An 18667-nucleotide genomic window follows, 5' to 3' on the forward strand; every position below is an offset into this window, starting at 1 on the left:
GACAGCTTGTACTTTGGACACTGAAAACAATAATATTGAATCTTTATTATAAACTCTCTTATGTCTGTTCCACAAATGAAAGCAGATTTAAAGGCTTGTTTAACTTTAACCTAAAGAGGACTTCTTCCTCCGCGACACCATCATCATCATCATCATCATCATCATCACAACCGTCTGTGTGATGAGGAAGGAGCAGAATCGCTTTTCTGCCTGCTGCATGTTTCCCAAACACCGGCTGAGTTACAGCTCAACGTCGGAGCGCTCCTCATCCTCCTCCTCTTCCTCCTTCTCCTCTCCTCCTGCTTTCAGGCCTCCTCTGATGCATTGCGACAGCGGAGGAGAAATCTCCATCAGCCTATCAAACGACCTCACAGATAATACCTCAAAGAGGCAGAAACGTCGCAGCTTTTAGTGGGGGGGGGGGAAGCCCCCCCTCTTTACTCAGACATCATTTGATTTGTTTGGCACAGCTCCTTTTTCACGGTGTAAGAATTTATTGGTGAATCCTGCACAGGCTGGTTTGTTTTACGCGTCGCCTCGTCCCGGGGTTTGCCGGGGGGGGGGGGGGGGGCTCTTAATGGGAGGCCAGGTGGACTTTCTCCTGTCCTGCTCATAAAGGTTCTGAGGACAGTTACACAAATCAAGGCCTCTCGGTGTGATGCTAAGCGTTGGGATTGTTATTGTTATTGTACGTTTGCAAATACTCGCGTAATTTATAGCTCGTCCAGACTCGGACCCACCCGGACATTTAATATGTGCGCGTTTAACGGTTAATATCGGCTTGATAAAGTGCGCGGGGATTTCCAGGCCTTCTGTGGAAGCGTGCTTTCGGAACGCCGCCATCTTTTTTTTCTCTCCTCCTTCTCCTTCTCCTTCTCCTTCTCCTTCTTCTTCTTCCAGCTTGAATTAAACGCTTTAAGACGACGGGTGCCGTCCACGTCATTAATTTTCACGAGCCTTCGCTGGAGTTTGTGTCCCTGTGCATGGAAAGGAAACCCCCGAAATGAAAAGTGAAATTCAAGCTGCTAAGCTAAGACTGCACGGCTGGGGGTCGCTCCTCTTTCCGGACCCCGTGGTGGGGAGAGGCCGGTGGTCTGGGTTGCTGCTAACATGACTACAGATACCAGAGGGCTTTGAGCCTACTGATAGAGATGTAAACCCATGAAGAAGAAGAAGCACAATGAGCTAATGGAGAGGAAAGACAGAAGCTGCACCCAATAAAAGCAAAAACTGCAGAGGATAAATCATATTTTTGCAGCCAAATAAAGTTTTATTTATTGTTATCTGAGGTCAACTATTGAGAAACTATAATGGTGATGTATAAAATTTTATAAAATTGTTCAGGTTGAAATACTGATTTAAATACTCTAAAGCATGATTGCGTTTCTGCTCTGCAGGACAATAAAAGGGAAGTCGTCAAATTATCCTGCAAGAAATTGATTTAATATTCAAACACATTTTTAAATAGCCCAAATAGAAGGAGTTTTAAAGACGCATTTGAGATCAAAGTATTCCCCTGTTTTATTTTCCTGTCCACGAACAGGACTCGAATTAGCACCTAGTTTAGGCCAAGGAGGCCTGAATTGGTTTTCTTTTTTTTGCTCAAGGGGAAGACGAAAAGCTGTTTTTTAAGTCTTTAAACGATTTAATATCGACTTGACAGCCAGGCTGCAGGAGGACTGGAACCCGTCCCAGGTCAAACTGTGCAGAGGCTCAGGGTGGAGAAACCTTAAATCCATTTGTGCATGGAGACAAGCAGCCATTCACACCAACAAATTCACCTCGGTCATGTTTTCTGAACTGGAGGAAGGGAGAACATACCCCAGACCAGTGATGCTGCCCACAGGTCTGACTGGACACCCCCCCCCCCCCCCCCCTGCGGTTACAGATGGATGGATAGTCGTAAGAATTCACCTGAAATTTAGTGTTCCAGATTTATAGAGTTCTTATAAAACATAATTACTCTGACAGACACGGGGCGGCTTTATAGACGTTTAAAATGAGGGCGGGGTCGTTACGTCATGGCAGTGAATCTCCTCAAACGCGCTTTATGACGCTGCAGCTGCAGGCAGATGCAGAAATCCCGCTGCGCGCTTCGACGCCGCTGTGATGAGGACGCGGTTTGTGAAAGGACATTTCTTCTTCTTCTTCTTCTTCTTCTTCTTCTTTGCCTCTGAGCGGCGTGACGCGCTCCGGAGGAGATGTTGATGCTATCTGTGTCTGGACACATAAAATATACTCATCCGGGTCGCCGCTGCTATCTGGAGTCAGTCAATGTATACAAACTATAAATTATCCTGCTGCTCGCTCGCTGGTGCTGCAGACGTTTTCCTTGACGTTACATTAACGCGCTGAGAGGAGGAGACGATGTTTAAGGTTATAAGGCAGGGATGATCTGGTCCAGAGCCAAATAAAGAAGGAGCTCAGTTTCTACTCCTTTTAATTCTAATTAGGTTTATTTCAAATGCGTTGGAGAGGCTATTTTAATAGAAAGAAACAGATTGATTCATTTATTTTTGTGCCCAAAACCACCTTTGAAAGCGTGTTTATAATAAGGAATTCATTTAATTTATTTAGTGGCATATTTAGAACAAAATGCAGGAAACTTCTTCTTGTTGCTGCGGAGACTTTTGATTTTATCTCTTAAATGCAAAATGAAAATGTTCAAATAAAACATTTTACATTTTATTTCGAGTGTAATTTTAAATAATTAAAGACACAAGCAAATTAAACGATTTAATAATAATAATATAATCTGATAGTAAGAAATATTTTATTTACAATATTTTCAGTGCAAATTATTAACAAAATATCACAATATATCCACAAAAAAAAGAATCCGTGAACACGTGAGACGAGTGGTTCATAACCTATAATTAAAATTCACAACCTCGTGTTTCCTCCAGATGAGCAGAAACGTGATTCATGCCGAAGCTGCTGAGAGGGAAACTCTGGAGGTGGCAGGAAGTCCCGTTTTAGAAGCTGCGCTTTATCATTTATTATAAGACGAAAACGGAAAAAAAATAATTAAAGTCACAAATGGAGTGGGAACTGCGTTCCTCGTGTCCGTGCAGCTAAAAGCGAAGGTCATGGCAGCTTCCACGGAGCGTGTAAGCGGCCGCGGCGGCGGCGGCGGCGGCGGCCCCGGTACTGAGTGAGAAGCTGCTGCTCCGGGCGCGTCTCGACGTCGCTGCCGTTAAACGCGCTGCTGTGGTTCATTCGCTGGAGCTCCGAGCTGCGCTCAGATCAGTGTCTGTGAGGGCGGCGAGTCTGGCACCGAGGCCGCCGCCTGCGTGCCGCTCGCCGGCGCGCCGCCGCTCATGATCACGCTGGTTTTGTTGACCTCAGAAAGGTCCAAACGTGCGTCCGCTGATTCCTCCGGAGCCTCGTCGGACTCGCACTCGCTCCCGCCCTCGCTCTCGCAGTCGGACTCCGCCGGCTCCTTGGGCTCCCTGCCTCCGGCCTCCGACGTGCTCTTCTCCGGCTGCTCCTTCTCCTTGTCCTTCTGAGCCTGGGCCTCCTTGGAGTGTCTCCACTTCATGCGCCTGTTCTGGAACCAGACTTTCACCTGCATGGAGATAAACACGCAGCCACTGTTCATCAGGCGCGTTCTGTGCGTCATTCAGTTTTACGCATTTATTTCTGCTTAATTTGATCCTTACATAGCCAGAAAAAAATGTATGAGTGGTAAGAAATAATTAGTAGAAATATGTGATAAGATCTTAATCACATTATTTTATTTTTTTATATATTTTAAAAACATGTTATGACGAATTCCTCTTTATTGTAATGAAGAAAAACGGGGTTGCAAGTCGCTGTAAACTCTTTTGCGACCAAAACGTCACCGTAAAAAATAAAAACAAATAGTGTTTAACGTTTCTAAAGCATGGTGACGGAAATATAACGACTGTTAGAAGTAACAGCAAATAGAATGTTGGCTAACGCAATGCTCAGTGATGAAAGGCCGTCGAGAGGAGTGAGTGTTGCTCAAGTTCGGTGGGACTCGCCTCAGGTTGGATGGCAAGTTCAGTTAAAGGTGTGTTTCACCGTTTCTAAGGGCATGACGCATGACTGAAGGGAAATTCGGTCATATTTCAGGGATTGGTGTGTGCATGGATCCAAAAAAAAACCCCAAAATAAAACATTTAACAAAATTTTAAATGTTTGGCTCCTCCAAATCCAGAAACTTTAAATCCTGTCCGGGTTCTGAGCCTGATTGATTGAATGAAATGCACTCTCCTGCGTTAAAGGCAAATGTCATGAAATAAAACACGATCATATATTATAGGCATCACATCATCAAATATTATTTAATTCATAATAATAATATTAGTTTATTCAAAACTATGAACGAATTCTAGGAAGTCTGTTTCCAGGCCTCTCTGGAAATGTTAATTATTTGTTTTTGTTTTTTAATGCACCATAAATAATGACAAAGCCTTAAACCAATAGGACGCCTGCCTGCAGTGAGTTCCGCCCCTCCGGAGCTGCTTCTCACCTGCGCGTCCGTCAGCCCGAGCATGGCCGCCAGCTGCTTTCTGTCCGGCTTGGTGACGTATTTCTGGATCTCGAACCTTTTCTCCAGCCCTTTTCTCTGCAGGTTAGAAAACACCGCCCTCGACCACGACCGTTTCCTCTTGTACGTCTGCGGCATCGTGTCTTTGGTGAGTATGGCGTAGGGACCTGGAAGACACGAAGAAGAGATGAGGTAGTAGAACCCCCCCACCATGCAGGAGAACATGGAAGCATGCAGCGCGCAGGGGCCTCCTAGCCTCATGGCTACCTGGGAAGGTGTCCTGAAACTGATGCTGGCCTGATTGCCTGCTGCTGCTGATGCTGCTGCCTAGTGAACTCATCATGGAGGGCGCGTCGCTCATCCCGGGCTCTATGGAGAAGTACTGGCTGGCCGCAGGCTGAACGGGGGGGATATGGATCCCTGACTGACGGTTCGAGCTAACGATGGATGTGAGATCTGTTGCAGAGCGAGAGATGAGTTATCGGAGTGACACAACCTCGGTGGGGGGGGGGGGGGGGGACATAAATGGTCTGGTATTTAGAGACATCAGCCTGGGTTCATGCGTGCCTGGAAAGCGTCCTCCAGCTGATCCTGACCTCTCTGGTTTGGGGGGGGGGGGGGGTAAAAGCTTTAAGGCTTTAAGGGGGGGTCCCCACAGCGTGTATTAGGAGGCCATTTGCCCTCTTGCTGTTCTATAAATAACTTTCTGCGTGTTATAAACTGACTTTTCACATGAGAGATGCGCGTTTCTAAATTGTTGCTTCAAGTTGGGGGCATTCTTAATTAATTATAGCATTTAAAAATAATAACTCCAACTCCTGATTGTTCATTTATTTATTCTCTAGGAGCATCACGGGTAAAATATCTCCTCTCACCTCTTAATGTTGACTTTTCTCTGCCCTTTGGGTCAAAATCTGTCGACAATATCCGATCGATTCCGAATTTGAGGTCTTTGCTTGAAGGCGGGGGGGCTTGCTGGGAGTTGAACGCAGTTCTGGAGACTGATGTCAGCTGTAGTCCGTGTCTGTGGTAAGGGGACGTCGGGCCGTACACCGAGGGCTCCGCCGCCACGGGAGAAGGGCGCAGCGGCGACGCGCCGGCGTGCCCCGGCTGCGCGCGGTGGGGTCCCATGTGCACCATCAGAGCCGACGACCCTTGCATGTTCTCGGCATCTCCAGCTTGCAAAATGTCTGCGATGCAAAACGAGGGCTTCTTCATCGTGTCCACAGCGAAGCCCCCCGCGCAGTACGCGGACCAGAGGCTGAAATTGGATGCGTAAAACGGGTTGAGCCCGGCCGTGTACATCCCGAAGCCTCGAATACGTCTTTACCGTGCGTGAGAAGAAGCTCATAAACGGACGTGCATGTAAAACATGAAAGGGGGAGTGCGCGCGTTTCACGGGGGTAGATGGCCGTCCTCTGCGCGCCTGTGCCAAAAACTCTCTCCCAGCTCTGATATACAAACCCTGCAGTTCCACGCCGAAGTTCCTCCGCCGACGCTGATTGGTTGCCTCCTGAGCCAATGGCTGTTGCGCGCTGGCTCGTATAACGCCCTTGGAAGTGTAATTCGTATATGATCGGGACACTTTGGAGCAATTTTGAGCCTTTGATGATGGATCCATCACCGCGCACAAAAAAAACATTATCTCCGCTGACGCGCTCTTTTCGGGTTTTTCTTTATAGAAATCAGGAATACAGGTTGTAAAAAATACAAATAACGACGTATATAACGTTTATTTATTTTATTTATTTATTATTTATTATTTATTATTTATTTATTATTTATTTATCATTAAAGGTGAATAAAAAAAACCGTGAGAGTTTTAGCTCCAAGACTTCCTGTTTATGATGGGCTGGGGTTCGCGTTAAATGAGCGGATATTCCTGCAGAAATAGAAGCTATTTTAGTATTTTAGGATACAGAAGAAATCCTTATTTCTTCCGGAGCGAGGGGAAGGGGGGAGGGGGGGGGCATTTTATAATGACTGTTAGAACTTCCCTTTTTCAATATTTGTGCTACTTTATCTCGACCTGCAAGTCGCGCGGTGACGCAAATCCGTCTCCACGCTCATAATAAACAGAGGAAACCTATTCCCCTCCGAAACGAAAACACAATTAACTTCAGAGACTTCATCCGCGGGGGGGGGGGGGGGGGGGGGGGGGGTCGAAAGCCGCGGCCCGGGACGACCACGTTTCGGAATGGCGCCGGGTGGGATTCTGTTTTGATCGATCTGGGGTAATAGTTTTACGTTGTTGTTGTTGTTGTTGTTTTTGCTGTTTCTATTTATATAGATTCCTTTTAGCTTTCAGCTCATATCTGCCTTCCTCCGCCTCCTGTTTCTCCTGCATCTGTGGGAACAATGGCTTCAGAGGCCGCGTCCATTCAGACTCTGTGCGAGCGGACGGGTCCGTGACCCCGGCCTCCTATCATGCTGTTTTCGAGTGACACTTTTCCGGGATAAATTTAGAAATGAGATTTTAACGTTTGCCCTCCGCCATGCAGTCAAAACAATCCAGGGAAGCGGATGCAGCAGACGCAGCGCGCCTCCAGTTATTTCAGGTGCTGGCATCGCACACCGAAGCGCATCTCCAAAGGGTGCTGACCCGACGCCTTGGTCTACATCCTGTGGCGGGGCGATATGTGCCGTATCCTTTCGTTTTGGCCAAGACGGAAAGAACAGCACCTTCTAAAGATGAAGCAGGCCCTGACCGCCCGCCACTGCTTAAAGGTAAATATTTCTGTCTTAAATCGAATAAACAAATCATAGCAAAAAGTCCCTCTGATAAAAAGGTAAAATATCAAGTAGAAATACTTCTTAATTGTACTTAGTTGCAAAATATAAATTGTCGATTTGATGCTTAGATTTATTATTTTTATGTAATTATTGTCAGACAGACAAACACCGTCAAAAACAGAACAGGTAAAGAGTCTGAAATAAAGCGGCGATATGAGGACTGGAGGGAGGAACATGTTTCCATCATGCAGACTCGGGTTTAACGCATTAAGGAGTCGTTAACCGGACACTGGAGTGGGTAGACTAATCACACTCACCCCGTCCTGCCCGCAGCCGTAAACAGCCTGAAGGGGCTGCTTTAATGGAAGCTTTTAAATAGGATGGGGGGGTTCTGTGAGCAGAACCACGTGTTTACATTACAGCGGATTAAAGCCGCCTCTTGTGCAGCAGGTTCGGGGGGGCCCTCCGCAGCTCCAGCGTAAATGCGCACGTCTGAATCTCACGCTGCTGCGCGAGGAAACGCGAACGGGCACGATAACAAACCATCAGGCCCCAGCTGCAGGGTGGCGAGCACAGAGCTCCACAGAACCAAGCGGACCAGACCGGGGTCGGGTTGGAAACGTCTTTGTAATTGAGTGAAGCGTTTAGTAAGCGCTCAGGATAGATCAATCTTTTTTTTACTTGTTTTAGGCGACATTGCAATATAAGCATTTGTTTTACATTGAAATCCGGCTTGAAATGCTTTTATTTTGAAAACATGAACACGACATACCGGTCCGGAACGCAGCCACTGGACCGGAATCCCCGTCCCGGGCCAGGGAGCGTTTCCTCAGGCCCACGTCCAACCAGCCAACCAGGAACTGGGCTGTTTTATATGAGAACGCTGACATCTAGCGGCCAGGTTGCTTTACTGCTGCGACAAACAGGCCCATTAAAAACCAGAAGTAAATATGGATCCTAATCAATATACTGCTATAATTAATGAATCAATACACACTTCTTCAGTTAACCCTCTCTCCCGCTTCCGTTCCTGGACGGGGGTCGTTTGTGCACGTCTCAAGGGGATGCCTACGTTTAACCTTTGACCTCCGGCCAATTTCTAATTCTATTGGATGAGTTAAACAACTTGTGGGCGTTGCTTTGTAGGATCAATAAACAGAATAATCCAATATGACGGGTATCCGGATCGCTCTCGAAACTGAATGGAATCTCAATTAGACCAAGAGCCATCTTCAGATTATTTAATCTAGCTCCTGCAGCGGTTTTTCTGTAATCCTACTAACAAACAGTAAAAATGACCGTGGAATCATGACAGCATGTATAAAAGCACACATCTATTGTGTGTCAACACAGGTCTGGGTAAATCTCATTACATCATTCAACAGGTGTGATTTAGTGACAGTTTCCTTTTCTTAACATACTAAACTCGTAAACAGGTTCACAACAACGAGTGCAAATCGCTTAGTGTAGATTTAGAAGCTCCCTTTCATCCATCCGTGCAAGAATCAGTGAAAACGTACCGTCTAAAAAAATCAGTTTCTGCAATCAGCTCTAATGCAGCTTGATCGGATTCATCGAAATGAGGACACTTACTGCCGTCAAAATAGATTAAAATAAAAAAGGTTTGGCACAACCGTGAAATTCAAATCTTAAAACAGACGATAAACTTTGAACCTGCAGCCATTTCATTGGTCGCATCACCAGAAACAGCATGTAGAGAGAAAAATAAAACTAACAGCAGAATGGAACGAACCCGAAGATGCAGACAAGCAAACTGAAGAAACCAATTATAAGATGCACACTTTCTATTTCTATCCAGTTTTTAAAAATACAACTATGATTCAGGTATTTAAGAAAACCTGCGTACAACTAAACATCTTAGTTTGACATTTGTGTGACAGTAATTTCCATAAACTTGCGCTCCCCCTCTGAGTCTTTTCAAAATAAGAGTCATGGACTGCCACCCCCCCCTCTCATAATGAAACAACTAAATTATCATTTCAACATAATCCCTTAAAAACATTCTAAAAGCTCATTCTTGCTCCAACAGCTGCTTCCTGTAAGGAATGAATCCGTCTTTCTGGGATCACGTTCCTTGAAGGTCGTTCCTCCTGAGGCATGAAATAGGAATCTTTAGAAGAGACTATCGCCGTCCCCGCGCAGTTTTAGCTCTCGTCGGCGGCCTGCACCCGGCCGTCAGCCATCAGCCTCTCGCTTTCCTCTGGGCTGTGCTCCTCCTCCTCAACCAGTGCGGCGCAGCACGGTATTCTGGCCAGCAGGGGGCGGTGCAGGCCGTTGTAGAGCACCGTGCCGGCCAGTAGGACCAGGAAGCCCAGAACCTGCAGGCCGTGAAAGTCCTCCCAGCCCAGCGCCAGGCTCACGGCCCAGATGACCAGCGTGCGCAGGCTGTCCAGCACCATGCGGGTGGTGGCGCTGATCTCTTTGGTCACGCTGATCCCGGCGAAGTTGAAGAAGGCGATGCTGGTGACGGTGCCCAGCAGGGCCACCACGATCAGGGGCTGGTTGCCCATCTGACAGAAGGCTTCCAGCGCGTCCTCCAGGACGCGGCGAGGGTTGTCGCCGAAGTCGCCGACGGGGATGAAATACATCGGGATGAGGAGCAGCGTCAGAACGACGAAGCCGAAGAAACCTGGAAAAGCAAAATACGACACCCTTTAACGGTGAAACACGAAAAGCCGACGGCCGATCACACGCTGCTGCAGAGGGAACGCCGCCCTACCTTCGGTACCGACAGCCCGGAGAGGATGCACGTCGTGTTTGGAGATAAACTTCTCCTCCAGGACCATCTGGACCGAACCGATGATCTGGGCCATGATGATCAGGAGGTCTCCTGCGGGACGAGCGGAGCAGCAGCGCTTAGTCCACAGATCCGACATGAAGTCTTCGGTTCTCCTGCAGGAGGTAAATACTCCCCCCCCCCCCCCTCACCTGTGATGACTTCGCTGAGTTTATGCTTCTGGTCCTCGCCGCCGTTCTTGTTGAAGAAGTCGGCGAGGCCCACGATCACCAGGCCCAGCGTGGTGATGAGGATGCCGATCCACTGGCTGACCATCAGGCGGCGGCCCAGGAAGGCCACGGAGAGCAGGCCGGTGAAGATGATGATGGCTCCGCGCAGCATCTGGAAACTGGAGGCGCTGGTCATGTTGAGAGCTGGAAGAAAGGGACATTCGTTTTCTCTGTGACGCTGAAGGTCTCTCACTTCCTCTTTCTCTTTAAACGGGAGATAATCACGAATGGGACTAAAGTCACTAAATGTGACCTTTGGAGGGCAGAATTGCTCAAACGCTGCAACTGCTTACCTGACGTGAGATAAAAGGTCAAAGGTCACTTACCGACATACATGAGGGAGGTGGCCAACATGTCACACATGGCGGGCGGCAAGAAGATGAAGGGGTTGAAGCTCTGACCCGGGTTCACGGACGGCTCCGGCCTCCGCCTGTCGTGGCACAGTAAGATGTAGAAGGCGGCGAGGCAGCTCAACTCACCCAGAAACATCCCCACCGCCTGGGGGGGGGGGGGGGGGGATAGGTTTATCAAAACATCATCAAATTTAGATTCAATCAGGGAGTGACTGATTTAAGGACAAATCCCAAGCAGGTGCCGTCGCTAGCGGTTTCATGGCTCACCTGTACAAACGGGTGAGCGAAGGGACGCTCTGTGGCGTCATGGCAACCCTTCGCTGATAACTTATCAGCCCATCTGTCACGGAGGAAGGCATTATTAGAACTTAATCAAGGGCATTTTGCACAAATAAACACATTTTTAAAAGGTAAACCTTCAAACGTTTATCATTTCCTGATCAAAGGAACACACTTTGGTTTCTTCTGTAGGTCACGTGATTCGACGGCGTCGCCTCAGGCTGCGGGAACATTTTTAACCCTTTTCTGGTATCATTTCATTCATGGAAGTAAAAAACCAAAAAAAAAAACCCACATTTCTACTGTCCTGATTACAAATCGGCTTCGGATCACACGGTTGTGTCACATGATTGTGTCACATGATTTTAATGGAGGCATGCGTGAAGCAGTTCCTACAGTCAGCAATCAGACACCAAGGGAAGCAAGCATGTGACCAAGTCATGTGAAACGTGATGACGCAGCGATTTAAAACTTGTACCGTCATGAATACGACGAGGGAAATAAATCTCCGCCAGCCGATCGAATCAAACACGCCCTGCTATCCCTTCTTCGCTGTAACCGAGCTCAGAAGTCGTGAACAGCGAGTCGCTGCAGAGACACTTTATCCGTTTGTCGCTCTATTCTTCACGGCACGGCTCATTTGGAATGAAATGTCATCGCTCCTCCTCAGGAAAACCCGCAACAGGACACGGAGAGAAGTGTGTCTGATCGTGATGCGCTGACGTCACAGATCATTGGAGAAGTACGAAAACGCTGACTCTCTCTAAACCTCTTCCTCTCGTGATAATAAAAGATCTATTACTGCAGCTGAGACAGTTATTCAGAAAAAGAAGAAGAAAAAAACCTTAAATAGATATGATCTGATCCCAGCTTCTAAAATGTGAACACTTTTACACTTTTACAAATGTACTTTTATTCTTGGACAAAACGAGCTATTTAAAGACATTTCAGGGTAATTTTTTGACATCTGATCTTTTAAAGCCCACAAGCAGGCTTAAAATATACGGTTTAACGTTTCAAATAAAATGAGGCCAAACTAAACCCACCACTTCCTGTTCCTCCGACAGGACGTCCCAGGTAAGATAGCTCGTTAGCGTCACACAGTTCCAGGCTACTTTAAGATAACTGAAGCATTTGACTTTAGATCAAACTGGTTTATTTCTTTGCTTAACAAAAGGTCCTCCTGGAAGAAGTTTTTTCTTGCAAATACAATTAAAATATCAATAAATTAGCCTCGATACGAGCAGGCAATACTAGCTTCCCATTCCTAGCTTACCCATCTGGATAAGGATGCTAGCCGTAAAGCTATCAACCATTAGCTTGTTATTTAGCTAACCGACGTCACTAGCTGGTAGATGCAGTAGATTTTACTTTAGTTATTGACAGTACTTTTACAACTAAAAAACGTAAAACATTCCCTGAGCTCGTTAAATGAGCGTAATAATTAGCTAAGAAGTAAAACTTTCAGCAGACCCAGATTTATTTGCGCAGGCGGCGGATCTGCCTTCACGATAAAAACAGTGCAAAAACACATCAAATCCCGAGACTCACTTCGCCGCTAGCGTGTTGATGGAGCCGGTAACGAGCATAAGCCCCGCCAGGAACAGCTGGTATTTCGTCCAGTTCATTTTGAGCGTGAGGAGAGGACACCGACCGGCAGCAGACGACCGAGCGCTCTTATTTACGTTCTCGTTTTCTCCGCCTTAAACACCACATGACAGCCGAGTCGGCCCCAACCGGCTGGTGCGTTCAAGTCTGTCGGAAATAGCACGATTAGTCAATTGGCGACAATAAAAGCAGAAACAAAAACGTAAATGTTATTTTTCAATAAGTCATCAAAGCAACCAACACTGAAAGATGTAATTGCTTGTTTTATTTTTAGGATTTTAATTTATTTATTTATTGTTATATGTCTTTTATAAATAAAAGTAAAATACAATGTTGCCAAGATAATAAAAAATGAACAGAAACACAACACATGTATGTTTAGAGGAAGGGAAATTAAATTAGACTTTACAATTGATGTGACATTACATAACAGTAAAATAAAGCTGATGATCAAATAAGAGAGGCTGCATTGATACATTTGCACTTTTTAAACAGCATGCGGCGGCGCAGTGGTCGCCTGACAACAAGATCTCAAAGATAACCTTTGAGTTAAGTGGATTAATTTAATCCCATCTTTCTTTTGTTTTCGCTGCCCATCATTAAAACAGCTTTTCCACAGTTGTCATGGAAATGTAGGAGGGCAATAAATCTAGACCTAATCTAATCTAAACTAAATTCATCATATTATCTTCTCAATGTGTTCAGAAAAGGAAATTGAATGAGAGAAATTATCTGGCGGCTCTGAGCTATGGTCGATGTGAAAAGAAGAGGCTGTGACCTAATCAAAAGCAACAAAGGCTGATTTTCATATGGTGCCCTAAACGCAGCATGACTGAACACCAGGGGTCAGAGGTCAGGCTGATTTTTTTTTTTTTTTACTCCACAGTAAACGTTCTGCTCCACACTCAATGAGGATGAGGATCAATATGAGCTTTTTAGAGCATAAAGTCTAGGATAAAGAACAACATGGTTTTACATCACATGACAATCTAGGTCGATTAGAACACAGACGGAAGCTATTTTCACGATATATATATTTTTGATACTGCTAAGTCATAAAAAACAGGATTGTTTGGCAGCTCCAAATCACATGAGAGGATTGCGTTTAGGCCCTGCGATGAGCTGGCGGCTCGTCCAGGGTGTACCCCGCCCCTCGCCTGTTTACAACTGGGATAGGCTCCAGTAAATCCCGAATGAATGAATGCATGAATGAAAGGATTGTGTAATAAAGTAAAATCTGACTCTGAGGCAGAGTGACATGAACGTGCATGAACAGCAGGGGGCGTTAAAGACCTTATAGAAAGTGTGAACCTCAACATGGGACACCAGTTACTTGTAAAGAAGTGCATATTGTTCTCTCTCCAGAAGCCCCAAAGTTTATTTCCTGCACACTGTACTGCAGAGCACCCGTGTTACTGATAACACCGGTCGCGGTTGTCTAATTGTAAATCCTTTAAACAGGTTGCATTGGAACCTTTACGTGAAGTCTCCAAGCGGGGGCGTTGCCGGTTGCGTGTCACTCTGTGCTTCATCGGTTTCATGACGCAACAAGATCCTTCCTCAGCGTGGCCAAGAGTCACTTTTCATATACACGACTCGTACACCGCTATGATGTCATCTGAGACGTTTGTGTCGAGGAAAGTCTTCTTGTTGGCCTCTATTTCGGGATCAGAGTCTCTTTTTTTCCACGCTGCACCTTTTCCCAGAAGTTCTAGTTGCCCTGTGATGTAGGCCTGTGATATCTGCTAGACCTCATCTGTTCTGATTCTTCCGCTTCTTTAAACGTGACTGTCGAGATCCACAGCATTTGTGGCGGCCGTCCAAAAAAACGCGAGCGTCCATGTGCAGCATCATCATCATTTCATGCTGAATGGCCTGGAAACATTTGATTGACAACCTGCTGTGTTGTGAGGTCAGGCCTGCAGGAGAGGAAATGTGACAGGGGAGCACTTTATGGCACGCACCCCCTTCTCGGAGGAGTCACACGGTCAGATGTGCAAACCGGTCACAGCTTGTTAAGGAGCCGACCCGACCGCAGCGTTATTCACGATCGCTCACCCGTGCTGCACACGGATACCAAAAGCTGAACTCGTCACACTTATGTAAAGTTTTCCTGCAGACTTCAGGCCCGGCAAAGGTCACGTCTCTCTGCTGGGACTCGACTATGCCTTCGTTTGAAAGAAATGATGAGGATGTGAATGATTTGAAATCTGCAATATTCTATTCATTTTATTCTTCTTTTATGTCAGAAGTGTTACATGTATATGTCAAAGAAAGCAACTTCTCATCATATCGTATCCCTCTGTATCCCTAATCTGGCGAACTATCCCTTTAAGAAAGGGTGGCTTTCGCCTCCATCTCTGTTGCTAAGCTACCGCTCATCTTGCCAAGCCTTATTTGATGACTGCTGGTGCCTCTGTAATCAATATTATTGCATTCTGGCCTATATGTAATTTGATTTCTGATGGGTTTTATTGACTGCTCACAGAACTGTCATCACAATTAACACCGCAGAGCTCAACAGAAGCGTTTCTATCCCATTTAAACCGACTAGAATGTGGGTTTATTGCCGTCGAACACAGAACCACCCGGACAAAGTGGAGCTGAATGGAATCCGATGTTGTTATTATTAAATGTCATTATTCTTCACTGCTATTGATGAGTTTTCCTGGACTTCACAGTCATAGCGATTAAGAGCAAACAAGTTAATCAAGCATATTTGTGCAGTATTTATCCAATCAAAAGATGAATGACAATGAAATCCGTCTTAATTTATAGGCCTTAAGTGGACTTTCCCAGTTTAGGCCGAGTTGTGAGTCGGAATCAGAAGCTTTCAGCGGCGTGGCTCGGCTCGCGCCATCGTTCATCCACCGCTGTGACTGCAACGCGGCCAAATGTGTTGAGAAAGTGTCGCTTGCACCGACACCGGTCCTGGCGTTGTTTGGATAACATTTTACGGGACGGAAATTTACTGCGTGAGCTGTAAATACCAGCATAGAATAAACAAGAACTGGCAGCAGCACAAGCAGAGTCAGAAGAACCAATCCATATTTGGCAGCAGAGGTTGGTTAATTATTGTTCGGGGTAGAGTTCAAGACGAAATTATAAAAACTGAAACAAACTCCTGCGTGGCCCAGCAACGTGGCCGCGCTGCGTTCCCTGTCCGCTCATCTTCCCTCTTATCTGCTGCAGCAGCAGCAGGACAGTTGTCCCGATGATCAGCTGCTGAGGGCTGTCATTGCTTATGCAATCGCTCTCCATGGTGCTCAGTGCGCAAGCAGCTATAAAAGCAGCGCTCTCCAGTGTGTGTGTGTGGTCTCGAGAGGCCAGGGAGCACACACACACACACACACACACACACCAGGCCTCAGACCAAGCATAAAGCAGATTGAGAACCAAAAGCCAGCCATGTTAAGTGTTTCCTTCATGTTTGATTGATGGGACAAAATGCTGTGATTTATCGAGAGAGCATTTCATTTTGTAGTTTTTCGTACTCATAATTTAAAATCCCTCTGAACACATAGTGAGATAAAAAGGTCAGGGCTTGAATCTCTGCACATTTTCAGTCCTCGGATGATTTGAACACTTTTTGCTCCTTTATTCTAACAGCCAAGACACTTAATGCTCTGTTTACATCTCGTACATTAAATCAAATTCTCTCATTTTTTATTTTTCTTTGTATTACACAAAAACTACTTGATGTGAATTTGTTTAAATGTGTAGTTTTTTTTAATGAAAGATATAAAGTGGCAAAGTAATAATGAAACCAATCTGATTACAAATCCCTGGGGGGAGGATTTCGTAGCTATATGGAGTCATTTCAATCAAAGTTTCAAAAGTCATTTTCAGAAAATGATTTTATTTGTAACCATTTAATCCTCACAGGGAAACATTTTTCGCAGCTTCTTGATTGAAGGGTCTCGAGCCCAATTTCTTCCCCTTAATGTGACGTGGATAAAAAAAAATCTGGGTTGTGTGAACACAAAAAATTAAGGCCTTTTCGAAAAGGAGATTAAACGAGTATCCAGACATTTTAAATTTGGAATGTTATATGTGATATCTGTGGAGGGCTTTTGTTCTGTTCTTTGAGGAGTGATTGTATTCTTGCATCAGCCTCTGCAGCATGAACATCATCTCGAATCCCTTTCAAAGGTCGCGACCTCCTCCACGACCTCTGCTGTATGGATTTCACCACAATCACTTCGGATCCCGTCTGAGATGATTATCTAACCTTCGAGGAGCTTGGCGACGACGCGGGTTTTGCAGAGGGGCTGGCCAATCTTCCAGCAGCTCTTCTTGGAGGACACCTAATCCTAAGTGACACGGGGGGCGGCAGGGGGGGCAGCAGCGCTGCAGATTTGATGCTAATCCAGGCTGAAGCCAGAAATATTTCTGAAGCTCTCAGCGGTTCTTTCTAGATAACAGGCCGCGGTTTGAAACCGCTCCACGTAGGCTGTGATGTGATACCGATTTCAATCATTCACACACACCTAAGGACTTTAAAAAAAACTGCACTGTTCACATCTAAGGAATATCCTGCCAAGTTTTAACATTTATTTTATAAGATATGACTTTTTGAAAAAGGGAAAATCCACATTTATTTTGTATCCAGATCGGAATCCGGATCGCTCTCAAAATGCATCACAGCTTGAAAGTTCTGAATTCCAGATTCGCCCTTTTGTGTGTAAAGTATTCATTTTCCCATGTTTGAGTGAGTTCCCGCCCCCTTTTCCAACTTTTCCCACAAACCGTCAGGGCGTGAAGGGATGTGTTGTCCCTGGCGACCTGGCGACCTGTCCGGGGTGTTCCCTGCTGCCTCCCATCCAATGTCAGCAGGGTTGGTCTCCAAGAAAAACATAAGTGGTTATAGAGAATGGATGGATGAAGGGATGTTTTGGCAGCTCTGGTGATCTGACCTGAACAGAAGTTGAATTTCAAAGACAAAATAAAAAGTGCGAGCAGTTTTGGGAACCGTCCTGCGCTGATTGTAACAACCTCTTAGAATGCATATTGTCCGAATTTAGATTTTCTGTATTTATACTGGCGTCTAGTGTTAATGAGAGTCGGTGTTGTATGAGCATCTGGACATGATCAAAATGTTGTCGCCATGCCAACATGAGTCAACCGTCTGAGCGTGCAGTTAGACCGTAAAATGGCGTAGCTAAGCCAGCCGTAGCCGTGATGGAGCCACAGGGATAAATGCATATTTTCTTTTCTCTTCTAGAGCCCGCTCATATCAATCCGGTAAACATCACGCAGGCTAGGTTAGCTTAGCATAAAAGCAGGGCCAGAGCCAGCCTGGTTCTGAACACGGACTAAACAATGCACATTTGCTGCTTGACACCTGACGTGCTTGCTGCTTGTGTGAGTTTCCTGTTGTCATGGAGACAGTTTGGGAAGCATGTGACCTGAGGCTGAGACTTGGGCTGTATGCGAATAACAAACGACTTTGGATGTGTTTTAATTCAGCGGTCCGTTCATGTCTGGTTCTGAAAGGCCTCTGAGGTCGTACTGAGCATGGCCACCTCCCTTCTGGAGGACACTCGAGGCTGGAACCAGAACTCCCAGGAAGGAGGGCTGGGATCTTCCAAGACGAGCTGGAAAGCATTGCTGGAAAGTTGGACACATGTAATATCCTGCTGCCGCCAGGACCCGACCTCAGGATGAATGCGAGGAAATGGAAAAGGCGGGACATTTCACAGATGGCTTGCTGCTCCGTTTGATGTCCGGCGTCTCGCTGACATTTGAGTGGATTGCTTTTTACTGCCAATTTCAAGAAACCACATAAAGAGCCTGTGATGTGATACCAAACGCTGACTGACAAGAACACGAAAGGACGGGAAAACAGGCAAAGCTGCAGTGACATGTCGGACTGGGATACGGAACATCTTGTTTCCTCCCCCAGGAGACACGGGTTTCAGCACAAGACATTTCCTCTCTGTGTGATTTACACCAAAGAGAAGAGAGCGGGCCATTAATGGAATTCTCCTCCGCTGAGATAAAAGTCCGGGCAGACGGGCACATTTTCTGTTTCCCGGTGAAAAATGAGTTCCAACGGCGGCGAGACGTGAGAGGACTCGATGCTGGACGTTCCCAGGTGGAGGCTCTGGAAAGATTAGAAAAGCCATCAACCACTAAACAACAACAAGTG

General features: G+C 46.1%; 2 protein-coding genes across 2 annotated transcripts; both read right to left on the minus strand.

Moving 5' to 3' along the window:
• Positions 1 to 3241: 3241 nt before the first annotated feature.
• Positions 3242 to 5821, minus strand: hlx1 (H2.0-like homeo box 1 (Drosophila)). Its single transcript, XM_068753950.1, has 4 exons — positions 5392 to 5821; positions 4784 to 4972; positions 4499 to 4683; positions 3242 to 3568 (listed from the first exon to the last, which is right to left on the minus strand). Exons 1-4 carry the CDS (start codon positions 5819 to 5821, stop codon positions 3242 to 3244), a joined length of 1131 nt encoding a protein of 376 aa, XP_068610051.1.
• A 2655-nt stretch (positions 5822 to 8476) lies between these two features.
• On the minus strand, positions 8477 to 12553 carry slc35f6 (solute carrier family 35 member F6). Its single transcript, XM_068753756.1, has 6 exons — positions 12460 to 12553; positions 10897 to 10969; positions 10603 to 10774; positions 10199 to 10420; positions 9990 to 10100; positions 8477 to 9899 (listed from the first exon to the last, which is right to left on the minus strand). Exons 1-6 carry the CDS (start codon positions 12534 to 12536, stop codon positions 9415 to 9417), a joined length of 1140 nt encoding a protein of 379 aa, XP_068609857.1. The 5' UTR covers positions 12537 to 12553; the 3' UTR covers positions 8477 to 9414.
• Between the last annotated feature and the right edge of the window lie 6114 nt (positions 12554 to 18667).

This window comes from Brachionichthys hirsutus, chromosome 20 (assembly GCF_040956055.1).
Source record: "Brachionichthys hirsutus isolate HB-005 chromosome 20, CSIRO-AGI_Bhir_v1, whole genome shotgun sequence".
NCBI lineage: Eukaryota > Metazoa > Chordata > Actinopteri > Lophiiformes > Brachionichthyidae > Brachionichthys > Brachionichthys hirsutus.